This window comes from Anastrepha obliqua, chromosome 3, assembly GCF_027943255.1.
Source record: "Anastrepha obliqua isolate idAnaObli1 chromosome 3, idAnaObli1_1.0, whole genome shotgun sequence".
NCBI lineage: Eukaryota > Metazoa > Arthropoda > Insecta > Diptera > Tephritidae > Anastrepha > Anastrepha obliqua.
Window position 1 is genome coordinate 17,797,346 of NC_072894.1, and position 14,522 is coordinate 17,811,867.

Genomic DNA, 14,522 nt, shown 5'->3' on the forward strand with positions numbered 1-14,522 from the left:
TTTGTATTTTTTCGTTGAGCTAGTGAGGCACTCAGGCTCCCATATTTTCGGTACAGCCCATTGAATGAAGGTGATTGAGAATCGTTTTATGATTGCAGTTCATTTTTTCTGAAAATTCACGTCGGGTTGGGGACCGTTCTCCTGTAAAAGTGATTTGTGGCGTTCTTCATCGAATTCAGAAAACCTTCCACGTGTCATCGACGCCAAAGTCGCCATTTTTAAACTTTGCAACCCATTTCTGTGCTGTAGACTCACCTATGACACCTTCCCCATACATATTGCAAATGTTTCGGGCTGCTTTGGTAGCATTTTGGCCTCAATTAAAAGCAACGAAGAGCAACGAAAATGTTGGTTTTTGTCTCTTCGGTATGCCTTTTCTAGCTCTCAAAACTAAAAATTAAGTAACTCAAAAATGCAATTAACATAGTTTTATAGAGCAAAATGAGCAAACAAATCGTAGTAAAATAAAAGAAAATATAAAAACCCAATGAAGTTATCTCCCAACCCAATATAATAATAATAATAAAGCTTAGCCATTGATTTTTGCCGACAAACCAGCAACTCTTGAAGCACTCAACCCCAATATTCAAGCCACCATTGACGCTAGAATTTGTTAGAAAATGTAGCCAACAATTGGGCAAAACGAATGGACTATGGGCCGAATATTCATATTCATATATTCAGAAACAGGTGGGAATTCCCACTACTTAGGACTGGTAGCAGCAGGATGATCACGTACCCAGTCAGAAATCAAGTAGAATAGCGAAACCAACGCAAGACTGAGTCTTGTCGAGGCCCTATGCTCCCGAGTGGAGTGAACAAGGAAAAAAAAATGTCATGAAATTATTTACCAGACTCTAAAAATTTTCAAAAAAAAATGTCATGAAATTATCTACCAGACTCTAATAAAAAAAGGCATTACAAACTCTTAAAAAACACCCGCTTTGTCTATACACTCATAAAGCATTAATGGGGTTCGTAGTCACTGCAAAGTACTTGCATGAAAGTTGGGTATTAAAACTTAACCCATAAAACCTATAATAGCAAAATTTTGAACGGGTAGTACATAAAAATAATAAATTTGAGGGAAACAAAATTTCTTAACAATACTTTTTGTTTTCTTTATACTTACCACATGTCAGTGCCAATGACTGAATAATATTAAACAACTTTTTTTCTTAATTCCATTTTGAAATTTTTTTTAATATAAAATTTGCAATAAAGACGAATTCATCATTACACCTTAACTATTTGGTCCGTAGCTGACTCCTCCGAATTCCGAAAACCGCCGAGAATTATTGCGAACACCACACCAATCAGTATGAGAACATCCAAAATCAGCAAAATCTTTAGGAATGTGAATATAGCGCAAATTAAACTATTCTCCAATTCAGCTGTAGGTGAAAAAAAGTATAAATTAATTAATTTTTTATTGGCCAGTTTTTCTATTTCCTATTGCTATGCAGGCTATCTGCGAGTTTGTCTGAGCTGCTACTTAATTAGAGAAAAATCGTAAAGCACTGGAAAGTGTCCGGTAATGCAGTGAATAGGTGCCATTTTGAATTTATTTAAGCATACTTTTCAACCCAAATTGAACAGTCAAGTTTGTTAGAGTGAAATATTTTCTTAAGAAGTTTTTTTTAACTCTTATCTCCTAAAGTGAGCCTTTCAGTCTCACTTTGAAATTTAACCCTTTCGGTCCGAACAGGACTTATATGTCCCGGCACATGTTTGAAGATACCTAGCCTGGAAATTAAGCGAATTTAATGGGCTTTATTTATACCATTTCGTAGTTAATGCCATTCTTAACGGTATTTCCTTGCGTTATTTGAAGTTAAATGCTAAACACGTGTTCATTAGTCAAAAAACAAACGCAAAAGTGGACGCGAATTTTGCAAGTGGTAGGTTTTTTTGCGATTTTTCGTGGTTTCTTATCTTCAAAGTTTACTGAAAATATATTTATTTATTGTGCTAGTGCTCTATTATTATATTGAGGTAAGTAATATAAGTATAAGTTTTTGTGTTATATAAAAAATTACTGGCATTTTTATCCTGGTGGGACGTATGTTTCCCATCAGTATTCTTGTCGGGCTCAAAGTGTCCCAGTCAGGATCAAATATGCTTTTTCTTGGATATTTATTGGAATAATTTAAAACTGTTTTTGAAGTGAAAACTTCTTTAGAATCGTTGGGAGTGATTTGAGAAAAAGTGAAACGAAAAACGCGACACTCTTGGCTACGAATATTACATATAAACGTAGCGACGAACTAAATAACTTTTAGGCCAGCGCCGACAGCATGGCGCGATAGCCGAGCGGCTAGCAATGTGAGCTTCCGATCCAAAATTCTTGGTTCGAATCACAAGAAAAAAAATTTTTTTATACAGTTATTTTATTTTATTTTATGATATGTTTATGAGGAGCTTTTTTTCATGGCAGAAATACACTCGATGTTTTGCCATTGCCTGCTGAGGGGTGAGCGCTATTAGAAAAATAGTTTTCCTTAATTTTGGTGTTTTCACCGAGATTCGAACTGACGTTCTCTCTGTGAATTCTGAATAGTAGTCACGCACCAACCCATTCGGCTACGGCGTTTGTTTAATTTTACTGATGCAAAAATGAGGGAAAATATTTGAATAAAGTTTGCTTACTGTTTACACATTTTCCAAAGGTGACGGAGAACCAAAAAAAAAAGTCGATTTTCAAACAAATACGAGTGCATATGTGTAATTGTGTTAGAGTTTCGGTCACGCCCCAGCAAAACCTGCGTGCATATGTGTTTGTAACATTCAAAAAAATGTAATTGGGTTAGAGTTTCGGTCACGCCCCAGCAAAACCTGCCTGCATATGTGTTTGTAACATTCAAAAAAATGTAATTGTGTTAGAGTTTCGGTCACGCAGGTTTTGCTGGGGACGCTCATAATAGCAACCGCGTGTGTATTTTTATATTCGTAAATATTTTCATTTTTAAATATTTACCGCAATTATGCCGAAAAATAATGCAGAAAAGTGTCGTGAATATCGACAGAAAAAAAAATCAATAAATAGCATCACGGAATTCATTCACGAAAATTTAATAAAGTATACACCAGAAGTATCGCGGATACTTAGAAAAGATTACAATAAAGTTCCAATGATTTTAAGTGGCGATTTTAACGTAAATTTTGCATTGGACACAGCGATTCCTTTAATTGACGTTCTCAATACAACATTCAATTTAAAAATGTGTAACAATCGCACTGAATCGACAACACGATCAAAAACAACCATTGACGCGGTATTTCAAAGATATGTTGACAACATCGAAACCAAAGCATTTGTATCATATTTTATCTATCATAAGCCACTCGTATCATTTGTTGAAATTGAAAACATTGAGGATGAATAAAATATGAACTTTATAGCAATATTATAATGAACCTATAATTATCCCGCTTCTAATGCTGCTTTCGTCTTATTCTCTCTCAGTTTGTTTTACGGAAGGTTTCACTTCTATCGCGCCTAACCGTTAGACTGGTATTTTTATTTATAAACTCTTATTGTTACTTTTGGACAGACGCATAATGCCTAAAGTGCTTGATAAGGATGCAATTGCTAGCATTTTGGAGTCATCTAATGAGGAAGATGACTTTTCGGGCGGCAGTTATGATAACTATGAGGCTTCTGACAGTGAGGTGTTATCTACTGATGAAAGAAGCACGGAGGATGATAGTGAAATGCGTCCATAAAAATACTGGGGGGACATATATGTCCCAGCCCCTCCCACTGCCCTTTTTTAGCCGAATACAACATTGCAACTATTAAACATATAAAGTAATTTGTATTTCCGTTAGCGGCTTTCCGTACCGAAAGGGTTAAGTATTAATTTATCCCGCACCAAATAATATTTTGATTTGAAATTTTGGGTATTCTTCCAACTGATTATAATTTTTATGACGTATTTATAATTTTTTGGATTGTGTACGTATTTTTACCATTATTTTGCAATCCTACAAAACTGTAACGTAAGTCCTAAAGTGAGCCTGAGGGACTCACTCTTCGCATAGTAGGCCTATCATTTTTAAATAACATGAAAATTTGAATTCGTAAAATGAAGAAAGTTATAGTAGGGACTGCATTTTTGAACTGTTGCAAAATTTGAGTCCATTGAATGCAAAAATTCGCAGTAGGCACTGTATTTTTGAACAGATGAAGAAATATACATATTCAAATTCTTTATAGTTAGTTTTGCTGATTATGCCCACGTGTATACTTTTAGTCTGTTGTTTCTCATTTGTATAAATACGTTGTTATATAACTGGCAAAATTTTATTTTACGCTGACTAAAAAACGGTTGAATGTTTTGGAGTTGGAGGATATTTTGGAACATTGGGAAGCGGAAGATGGGTCTGATGGTGAAGTCAGTGACAACAATGATGATTATAATGATTCCGAAGTAGACCAGATGACTGAAGCATCTGAAGAAGAAGATGAGATTTCGGATGAAAACGAAAATGCAGATATGGAAGACAACGAAAACAAATTCTACGTTGGTAAAGATTCTACTATTGTGAGCAAGTCTCCACTACCTTCATCTAAAATTAGATGAACGAATATCCTCAAAGGAAAGGTTGATGCAGTTGCTTTACCTCCAGGTAAGTAATAATTATACCAGCAGAGCTGAGCACAAAACGGAATTTATTCATACAGGTGCAACTTTATCAGACGTACTTGATTGCTTCAAACTCTTCATAAACGATGAAGCTTGTGATGAAATTATAAGGTATACGAATGAAGAAGGATCTGCAGTGACTCAAAATTAGGAAAATTGTGGCACGTGGTAGACAGAGAAGGAACCATTCCCCTAGAGATGAACTCCTTGCTTTTATAGGACTTTTAATCATAGCTGGCCACATGAAATCAAATAATTAAAGCTGTTATTTTGGGACAAGTTGTATGAAATAACGATTTTTAAAGCCGCTATGAGCGCTAAACGTTTTGAGGAACTTTTAAGATTTTTACGCTTTGACAATAAGTCTACCCGAAGTATCCGCCGTCAAACGGATAAGTTAGCACCTATACGCTCTGTTTGGGATAAAGTTAATCACAACTTTGGAAAGTATTATGTGCCCACGGGGAACATTGTTGTTGATGAACAGTTGCGACCTTGCCGTATTAGATGTCCATTTTTTCAGTATATACCATCTAAACCGGATAAATATGGAATTAAGATTTGATGGTTATGCGACAGTGCTAATGCATATCCTCTTCCCGGCATTTCATATACGGGTAAAGATGAGAATCGAAGGACTGTTTCAAAAAAGTTGTTGAGGAGCTATGCGAACCTTTCCATGGTACTAGCCGTAATGTAACTATGGACAATTACTTCACAAGTAAAGAATTAGCTGAGAGTTTATTGAGTAAAGGCTTAAAATTGGTATGGACGCTTACAACGATTTGTTATCTGTTGGGAAAAAGGTAAGTATTTATCGATTAATTCTTTCTGCTCTACAAAGCTATGTTAATTATATATATTTTTTTTTTGAGTTGTTTAATTTTTATTAGTTTTGAGAGCTAGAAATGGAATACCCAGGAGCCAAAAATCAACATTTTCGATACCTGCTCTTCTTTTCTTTTCATCGTGGTCAAAAATCTGCTGAAGCAGTCCTGCACATTTGCGACGTACTAATGGGGTCTTAGGTGAGTCTACAGCACGAAAATGATTTGCAAAGGTCTTTGACACCAGACCAGACGATTTTTGGCGGAACGGCATCAACAAATTGGACGACAGGGGCGAAGAGGTTGTGAATAGTAGTGGTGAATATATACATAATTGATTAATTTATTGATATAATAATTATTTTTTGTTTAAACAAAAGTCTGCGATAAAAACGCTACTAGCTTATTCCCCAACGCAATATATTGCCACAGATATACTTATGTGTATGTATATGTTTATATTGCGTTAATATTGCAAAGTTTCGAAAAACAAATCATTTTATGTAAATGTTTTCATATTTTTATAAAAACCTCATAAAAGCGTATAAAGTTTGGACATCAAAAGAAAAGTATTTGGTTATCTTTTCAATAATTTACTAAGGTCAAGTAGTTTTCGACATCTTACCGATTTTTAATTTCATTTGTAATCAGCATAAAAGGGTCTATCGAACCTTATTTTAGTTTTTTGTTCTAGCGAAACAATGCTCATACCGTAGAATTAATAAATTCAAAAAAAAAAAATGTATTATATTAAAAATAAAAATTTAAAAGCGCTCCGTAAATTCAAAATTCAATGCATTGTCAGCAGCCTACATTCGAGGCTTACAAACACAAATTTGACTATTTTTATGAAAAAATCGGAAAACTTTTGTCGCGCTGTAAACGGAGCCGTATTATAAATAAATCTATTTTTAGCACTAAATCGAGTTCTAGACGGTTTCTCAACTCGGTCAACAAACTGGCCTAAAGTACTATACTAAATTTCATATTTTTATGATATATCCAATTTCATACCTTTAGCTGCGATATTCAGTAACCTTTGACGCTCAGTGCTAAGTGAAAAAATATCCTCCCTAGTGGGCACTTTCACCACTTCAAAATTCTTTGACACAACCGACTGTCGTTGATCCCCAGTAGCAGTGACCACCAGCTTTGTCCACAGCACGTAAAATCCAGAGCGGCTTAAAACTAAGTCTGATTCAAATGATTTTTCCGGTGGCATATTCTCTGAAATTTTAAAGAAGTCAGAAGTAACAACAGCTTTTACATATATAAATACGTTGATTTAGTTAGCGCAGTTCTTACCTACCTCCTTGGCGCACGTTACTACCACAAGTGTTGTTAGAAGTATGAAAAGGGGTCGAATCCCTAGTTGGTGTTTCAGTTGATAGAGCATTTTAAAAAGTTTCTCCAAATGTGTATCTAAATGTGCATATAAGTAAATACAAATGAAACAATTATTGAGGTTGGCAATTGATTTTGGTTAGACTTGCTTTTAATTGGAGTAATAAATATTTAATTGTGAATAAATACATTCCAAAAATTTGATAAAGTAAGTAGAAAAATCAAAAATACATATCGCATGCACTTTCATATAAAACCAAAGCGTCAATGGTCATCTGAAAACTCTTTCAAACAGAGATTCAATGCATTTTTTATCTCAAAGCGCGCAGTTTCACATAACACAGCAAGAATAAATCTCTACACACTGAGGGCATTGTTACGCAGATTGTCATATATGTATGTATATGATCCCTATTATTATTAGAAGGCCATTACGCACTGCGAATATGATCCCTAAGAACGGAACTGTTTCTCTCGCTTTTCTCATCTTTGATCTCTTTGACGGTCGCCTTTTATATAACGAACTGGCTTTGCTGTATTTCTATGGTACTTTTAGAACTAGAAAACTGCTGTGCTCAGTTGAGATAAATATTTTGTAGCTTAAAAGTTTTGCTGTTCCGGTAATTAAATGAAAACAAAAGTTGCAACAAATTGGTTGCATTCTACAGAATATTTTACAGGAATTAAAATTATCCGAGAGAGTAAATTTTTAGTGCGAGTGCAGGCGAAAATCATATTTACAGGTAACTAAAACAAAAGTTTAATAAAAAAAAGGTAAAATTAAATAAATAATTTAAATAATAATATTTAAAAATTATTGATATTATTTAAATACATTTAACTAAATTTTTTATTTTTGAAAAAATATTAAAATTAAAATTAATTCAAATAAATAAAAATAAAAATTAATTTTAATATTAAATTTGCAAAACAAGATATTATTACAAAGCAATACAAATTACTTTCCATTTAGTAAAATAAATTAATATTTCCTGTTTTAAAGGCCCCTAATCAAATTTATTCTTTTACATTAAAAAAAGTTCAATGAAAACAGCTTATTTATTTTCACATATTTTCATTTAATTTAATAATTAATTAAAAGTTTAAATTCAGCATTTATTACAAATCGTTAAATTTATAAACAATAGACCGTAAGGGAAATATATAATTTTGGGTATTGGAATTAGTTTCTGCACTTGTTAAACAAAGTTGGTTTGATTCTTTAAACACTGAAGTACAGAATTCCTCAATGCAAAAATGATGGATTATAAGGTTCGGCCATCCGAAGAAAAATTGTGAGAGTAACATCTGCTGCTAAATCTTGGTGAACTCGACAGCAGGTGTACCCGTTCATTTCATACGTATTCTTACGCTCTTCCAATCAGTCGTTGTTCAGAGCAAAGATGTCTAGATGTGAAACTCTTTTTCTCGTGAGAGCGCTGAAAAATGTGTATTTTTTATAACATTCGCTACACCGGTAGAAACATGAGTTGGGCATTTTTTAAACAAAAATTGGGAATTTTTAGTTTCCACACCACCAGTGAGGTTGGTATTTAGTGTGCGAATGCCCAATAGCCTTATATCACTCGTATACACCTACATATACTAAAAATAAGCACAATCCGTATGAAATATGTACATAAATAAGCAAAAAATTTAAAAATTTATATGTAAATTAAATTATTTAAAACTGAAATACAAAAGTAATTTAATAATAATAAAGTAATGAACACGAAAAATATAAGTTATAACTAAATACATGACATATTGTGATTTTTTAATATAACACAGAAAAAGGGTAAAAAAAAAATTCTCACACAACGAACAGAATAAGTTAAAGCAGATTACCTTTAACTTTTGTAAAATATCTCAAACTCAAATTCAATTCCCTTACCTACCCTTTTCGACCATAGAATATTTACGTATATACACATTTACATAAACCAACTCACAGTTTTCAATAAAATTACATTATGTACATAAAAATAGTTAAAAGTAGAGGTCGAAAAGGATATAAGAGGCTTTGGGAAATTCTTAAACTCCCTTCAATTTAAATAATTACGTTTCAATTGAATTAATTTTAGGACACATACTCACAAATATTTAATCGCGTCATTTTTTCATTAAGCAAAAATGAACTGCTTTCGTTAGTTATTTTTGGCGCGGTTTCTCTGGCAGTGCGCCATTTCGTCCATCAGCTGTTCAAAATCCCATAATGTGTGAATGCTGCCAAGTTTTGAAACGAGCTCATGGGCGCGCTCTCATTCAAAATGAGAGAGTTTCACTTCTAGTCATTTATGGTTCAACCGCAGCGAAATAATATTAGGATTGCCTGCGTTGATTTTTTCTTGTATCAAAGACACAGTTTTGCCGACCTCTGTCGTAAAAAAAACCACTGTCATATCCTATGTTACACCAGCACATCAGCTGTTTCCTTCAAAATTGCTGAGAGACGTTTGACGGTCTCATGTTGGCCATACCTTGTGAATTCTCTCCACCGAGGATTCGATGAGAAATATGCTCCACCACCGAGACCACAGACTTACATCTTCAAATCACAAGTGTATGTAGCACTTGAGGGAACACGAAAATAATATCATTAGCGACATATTTCTGCAAACTATGGAAAATTATGCGCAAACCTTCTGAATACAAAATATACAAAGAATGTAATGTTTTTTCAAAACTAAAGGAATCATGTGGCGGTCATCGAAGGAAAATTACAACAATCAACGTTAAGAACGATATCAAGCGAAAAAAACAAATATGGGAAGCAAATGTGCTACTTATTCCATGACAACATGACATTACATAATTTATCACAAAATTATATCTCTGGCTTACCAATAACAATAGACGATGTGAAAGATGCTATCAAGCGCTCAAAAGACAATAAAGCCACCCGTCTAGACGACATACCAGTAGAAGTATATATTAACTTAAAACTCATAAATGAAAAAAACAGTAATTTATTTCGCACGTTTTCAGTTATACATATTTACAATACTGGGCAATGTCTATAAGATCGGCTAAAATCCATATATTTAACATTGCCAAAGAAACCTCAACCATAAAAAAAATAATTTGATGAAGTAAAAGTAACGAAAAGTTCTACTACTGTGGGCAAAAAGTAAGGAGAATTTATTTGTCAAACTTCGCGGGATTAAAATTTCGTTCTAGTTATTTTTTTTATGAGTTGGCAGCACTGTTAATAACATCTGGGCCAACTTTCATGTGAATGTCATTATCAGTAATATATTTACGCTCGTGTTTACCAAACGACCAACGATTTTTACAATGTCTGATTTGATTGAGTAGAGAAGTGCCATCAAATTTTGTTTGCGGAATGAAATTTCGGCTGCGGAAACGTTTAGCATGTTGCAGAAGGCATTTGGTGATTCGACCATGTCCCAGAAAAATGTGGTATGAAGTCTTCAAAGAGGGTCGAGAACGTGTTGATGACTTGGAGCGCTCCGGACGACCATCGACGTCAACAGATGACCAACACGTCAATAAAGTGAAGGAGTTAGTGCTCAAAAATCGTCGGTTGACTGTTAAAGACCTTACTGATATGATCGGAATATCAGAAGGATCTGTGAAAACCATTTTGAAAGGCCATTTGGGCCTACGAAAAGTCAAATCTCGTTTGGTACCGAAAACTCTCAATTTCTTGGAAAAAAGTCGTCGCGTTTATGTGTGTGAAACAATGCTTTCAGACTATCAGGATAAGCTCAAATGCATCATTACGGGAAATGAGACTTGGATTTACGCTTACGACCCTGAAACAACCGACCAATCAAGCGAATATCGTGCTAAACGCGAGGCCAGACCGAAAAGAGCACGTCAAAGTCGTTCAAAAATAAAGGTCATGATGACAGTTTTTTTCGATTTTCGTGGTGTGGTGCACTATGAATTCCTTCCACCTGGCCAAACTGTTAATAAGGAATATTATTTGAGCGTTATGCGTCGTTTACGTGAAGCAGTTCGTCTAAAAAGACCAGAATTATTGGCCAACAACTCTTGGTTTTTGCATCATGATAATCACCGTCTCACACTGCACTCGTTCTTCGTGACCATTTCGCCAAAAATTCCACGCATATCGTTCCGCAACTACCGTATTCGCCTGATTTGGCTCCGTGTGACTTCTGGCTATTCCCAAAACTCAAGAGACCACTCCGGGGAACGCGTTTCGAGTCGATTGAGGAGATAAAAGCTGAACCGAAGAAGGTGCTGATGGCTATACCGGAAATGGACTATTTGGCATGTTTCGGGGATTGGAAAAGTCGTTGGCATAAGTGTATTTCATCGAGAGGAGATTATTTGGAAGGGGATGAAATTGATTTACAAGAAAAAATAAAGATTTTTCATTTTACAACCAAATTCACCTTACTTTTTGCCCACATCTGTGTTTTCGGACATCTGCTTGCATACAGCTTTTATAAAATAAATCACTTTGCAAAACGCGAAATTTAAAACATAGAGGTCAAGTTATTCAACGCTTCTACTGCGTACTAAATTTTATATATATTTTTAATTCAATTATTTATCAAAAGAGCAATAATTACAAATAATTGTTCCACTTAAAAAACTAAATCACTACTATGGCTTTCAACTATATTTTATATCTATGTTTTGGTATATTTAATTATTTGTATTTGCAGCCTTTTTTTATATAAACATATATTATTTTAAATGAAACAAATTGTAAATAAAATATTTTATATTGTATGATTTATATTTTATATTTTATATTTTATATTTTATATTTTGTATTTTATATTTGATATTTTTTATTTTTTATTTTATATTTTATATTTTATATTTCTTCTATTTTTGCAGATATTTTCATCACTGAATGAAACTTTTTTATGTACCGCCTAAGTAAAATAATAAATGTTGCCTTAACACTCACTCAGTCAAAAATACGCTGCGTTCTCTAAAAATACCCGCGTAACAATGAAAGCCCAAAACCACTTAACAGAGATCTGAGCGATAAACCCACAATCACTGAGTAAAAATGTGTGCTACCACTTTGGCTGTACCAACTGTGTCAATATAAAATTATTATTATTTACTTTAAATATTCATCGATGGCTGTGGCGGTTACAACCTGCGCTGTAAGCGATGTCAATTGGTTCAAGGTTAATATCAAAAATCGCCTTAAGTCAGCTGTTTAATTCTACAATGCAGCAGCTCTTTTGAGTCCGCAATGAATCCAATTGAATACGAAAATATTAGCTGATGTAAAAAGTTCTAAGCCATATGTCACGATTGGATCTTACTATACAGTGCACGGCGACTAAATGATATCACTTAAAAAAATACGTCTTTATGTTTGGCGAAGGTATGTGAGCAGAGCATTGAAAATAGAGAAAAATGAATTTTATGCTTCCCAGGAAAAGGTCGACAGGACCAGTTTCAGTTATCCCCGTTTCGGACCTGGGTGTTTCCGTGGCCGTTGTTAAGGGGAAACTGAATCTACTTTCTCAGGCTAGAGATCTTGTCAAGATTCCCCAAAACAATGTATTGTGTCTGCCCGAGCCAGATATTTCGCTCACATATACTTAAAAAAAAAACTGAATTGCGTTATTTCTAAAGCTCAATTAAATTGCAGAGGTTTAGAGGCTCTACTATAGCGTCTAGTACTTTCGGCTTGATTTGGAGACATTTTTCACCAACAGATATGCACTGAAAATGTTGGACAATATTACTTGCCTTTATTTATTTGGCTATAACTCTTAAACTATTTTTTTTTAATTTTTATTACATTATTGATAGTTTAACTTTAAATCCCTTTTTATTTTGAATTTTGCACTATTCCTTATCTAAACGTATTTTGCACTTTTAATATATTTGCGGGCTTAATTTCCTTTCCATTACTGTATTGGATGTTTTTTTACCGCTTCACCGCTCCTCGGCTACCGTATCGCCATCACCATAGCTTACAGATTCAGTCAAATTTTCTGTGGGAGTAATAAATGCGGTCCCACTGTCACCTTCCTCCACCAACTCCGTTTCATTGATTGTAGCCCCTTTTCCTAAATTAGGTTTCTTCTTCTCTTTTTTACCGCCATTAGGTATTAAATTTTCATATATTTTATCAAAACGCTGTAGAATGAAATGAAAAGTCAGAGTAATAAATTTTATTTTCTAGTTAGCACTTACGCTGAGCAGATCGTCAACAGCGCCTTTGACGAGTTTACCCACTTTCCCGAAGAGTGCGCCGATGTCTAATTTTTTTTCACTCGTTGCATCCTTCTGCGTCTCCGTTTCTATTGAGTTTGCAGTTACGGTTGCCGAGAGAACAGAAATCACCAGGAATATTGCTACGATTTTCATTTCACTTTCAAATATTTTTGCAACTGTGCTGCGCGATGCTATTTTACTAAACTAACAAATTTCTACTAATACTTTTCTATATATAATATTATATTATAATAAATTCTGCCGAGTACATTTCATTAGAAAGTAGCAGACCGAGACTTCGCCTCAACAGTGTTGAAATATTTTCGAATTCGGCGAGGCGAAGTACGAATTTTTGATTATAGGGAGATTAAGTTTTCAAGTCTATCGGGAACGCATTTGATGTAAAGCTATTAGCGGCTGATTTTGGCGTCTCAAAGATGATAAGCTCAAGGCGAACCACATTCTGGTCCGTCGAAAGGCTGTGAATATGAAGAAATACGAGTAGGCACATTAATTGGTGAAGATCTGTTTCAAAGGTAAAGGTAAATTTGTAAAATAGTTGGAGGCTGTTCAGCTAACCTGCTTGTCAAAGAACCACAGTCAAGGAGTTTTTTTTCACTTTTACTTTGTCTTTTTTTCTTTTTGTCAACGAAAGCCAATCAGATTGAGGTACGTGCCCAACTGACCAGAGAAGTCAATACTGCCTTTGTTTGAGCAAAAGGCTGTAAGAAAAAGGCTAAAAATTTAAGAAACACTTCCGCTCCATCAAATATTGTATATGAATTCGCTGAGAAAATAAGTTGAGAAGAACTTCCTCTGCCTGAAAGATATGAATTTGCTGAGAAGATAAGTTGAAAAGCACTTCCTCTCCCTGAAAGATATAAATTCGCTGAGAAGATAGGTTGAGAACTAGGTACTTCCGTTCCGTCAATGATATCCATTCACTGAAAGGATAAGTTGTGCAGAAATATACAGACCAACACTTCCTAGAAATATGAATTCCGTTACATATATTTTCGTCTTAAGCTAGTTTAGGTCGAGCGTCGTTAATCACTAAAAAAACCCAGCTGAAGTAAAAACAGTTTTGTCCAAAAATATTTATAAATTTGTTTACCAACTAAATGAAATAAAATACATCTCACACATTGGCCAAAGATGTCTTAACCTTAAAAAGACAGCTGTTAAAATTTCATTATATTCTATTCATTATTTCGTGAGTCATCGCGCTAAGACTGACGCTACTTTAATTATTTTAAAAACGATGGATCAAAAAGAAATTCGTGTTTGAATTTTTCACTGCTTCTTGATGTAAAAAATACCGCTCAAGCGAAGAAATGGCTTTAAAAGTGTTGCGGCGACTCTGCTGCATTAGAAAGAACAAAACAACAACAAAAATGGTGGTATGCTGACTTCAAACATCAAACGATACACAACGCAGTGGACGTCAAAATCGTTTTGAATGATTAAAAAGTGAAGTTGCGTGAGTTAGCCGACATCGTAAAGATATCAATTGGCT

The 14,522-nt window shown here is 34.3% G+C and overlaps 1 protein-coding gene across 1 annotated transcript; it reads right to left on the reverse strand.

The window, feature by feature from the left end:
• Window positions 1-1,236: 1,236 nt before the first annotated feature.
• LOC129240681 (uncharacterized) lies at window positions 1,237-11,760 on the reverse strand. Its single transcript, XM_054876618.1, has 4 exons — window positions 11,733-11,760; window positions 6,782-6,898; window positions 6,491-6,703; window positions 1,237-1,394 (listed from the first exon to the last, which is right to left on the reverse strand). The coding sequence occupies exons 2-4, from the start codon at window positions 6,870-6,872 to the stop codon at window positions 1,237-1,239; spliced, it is 462 nt and encodes a 153-aa protein (XP_054732593.1). The 5' UTR covers window positions 6,873-6,898; window positions 11,733-11,760.
• Between the last annotated feature and the right edge of the window lie 2,762 nt (window positions 11,761-14,522).

Coding starts and splice junctions, on each gene's coding strand:
- LOC129240681 (XM_054876618.1), bottom strand. CDS start 6,872: ATGCTCTATCAACTGAAACACCAACTAGGGATTCGACCCCTTTTCATA. Junction 6,704..6,781: donor AACGTGCGCCAAGGAGGTAG/GTAAGAACTGCG, acceptor TTAAAATTTCAG/AGAATATGCCACCGGAAAAA. Junction 1,395..6,490: donor ACTGAATATCGCAGCTAAAG/GTATGAAATTGG, acceptor TTTCACCTACAG/CTGAATTGGAGAATAGTTTA.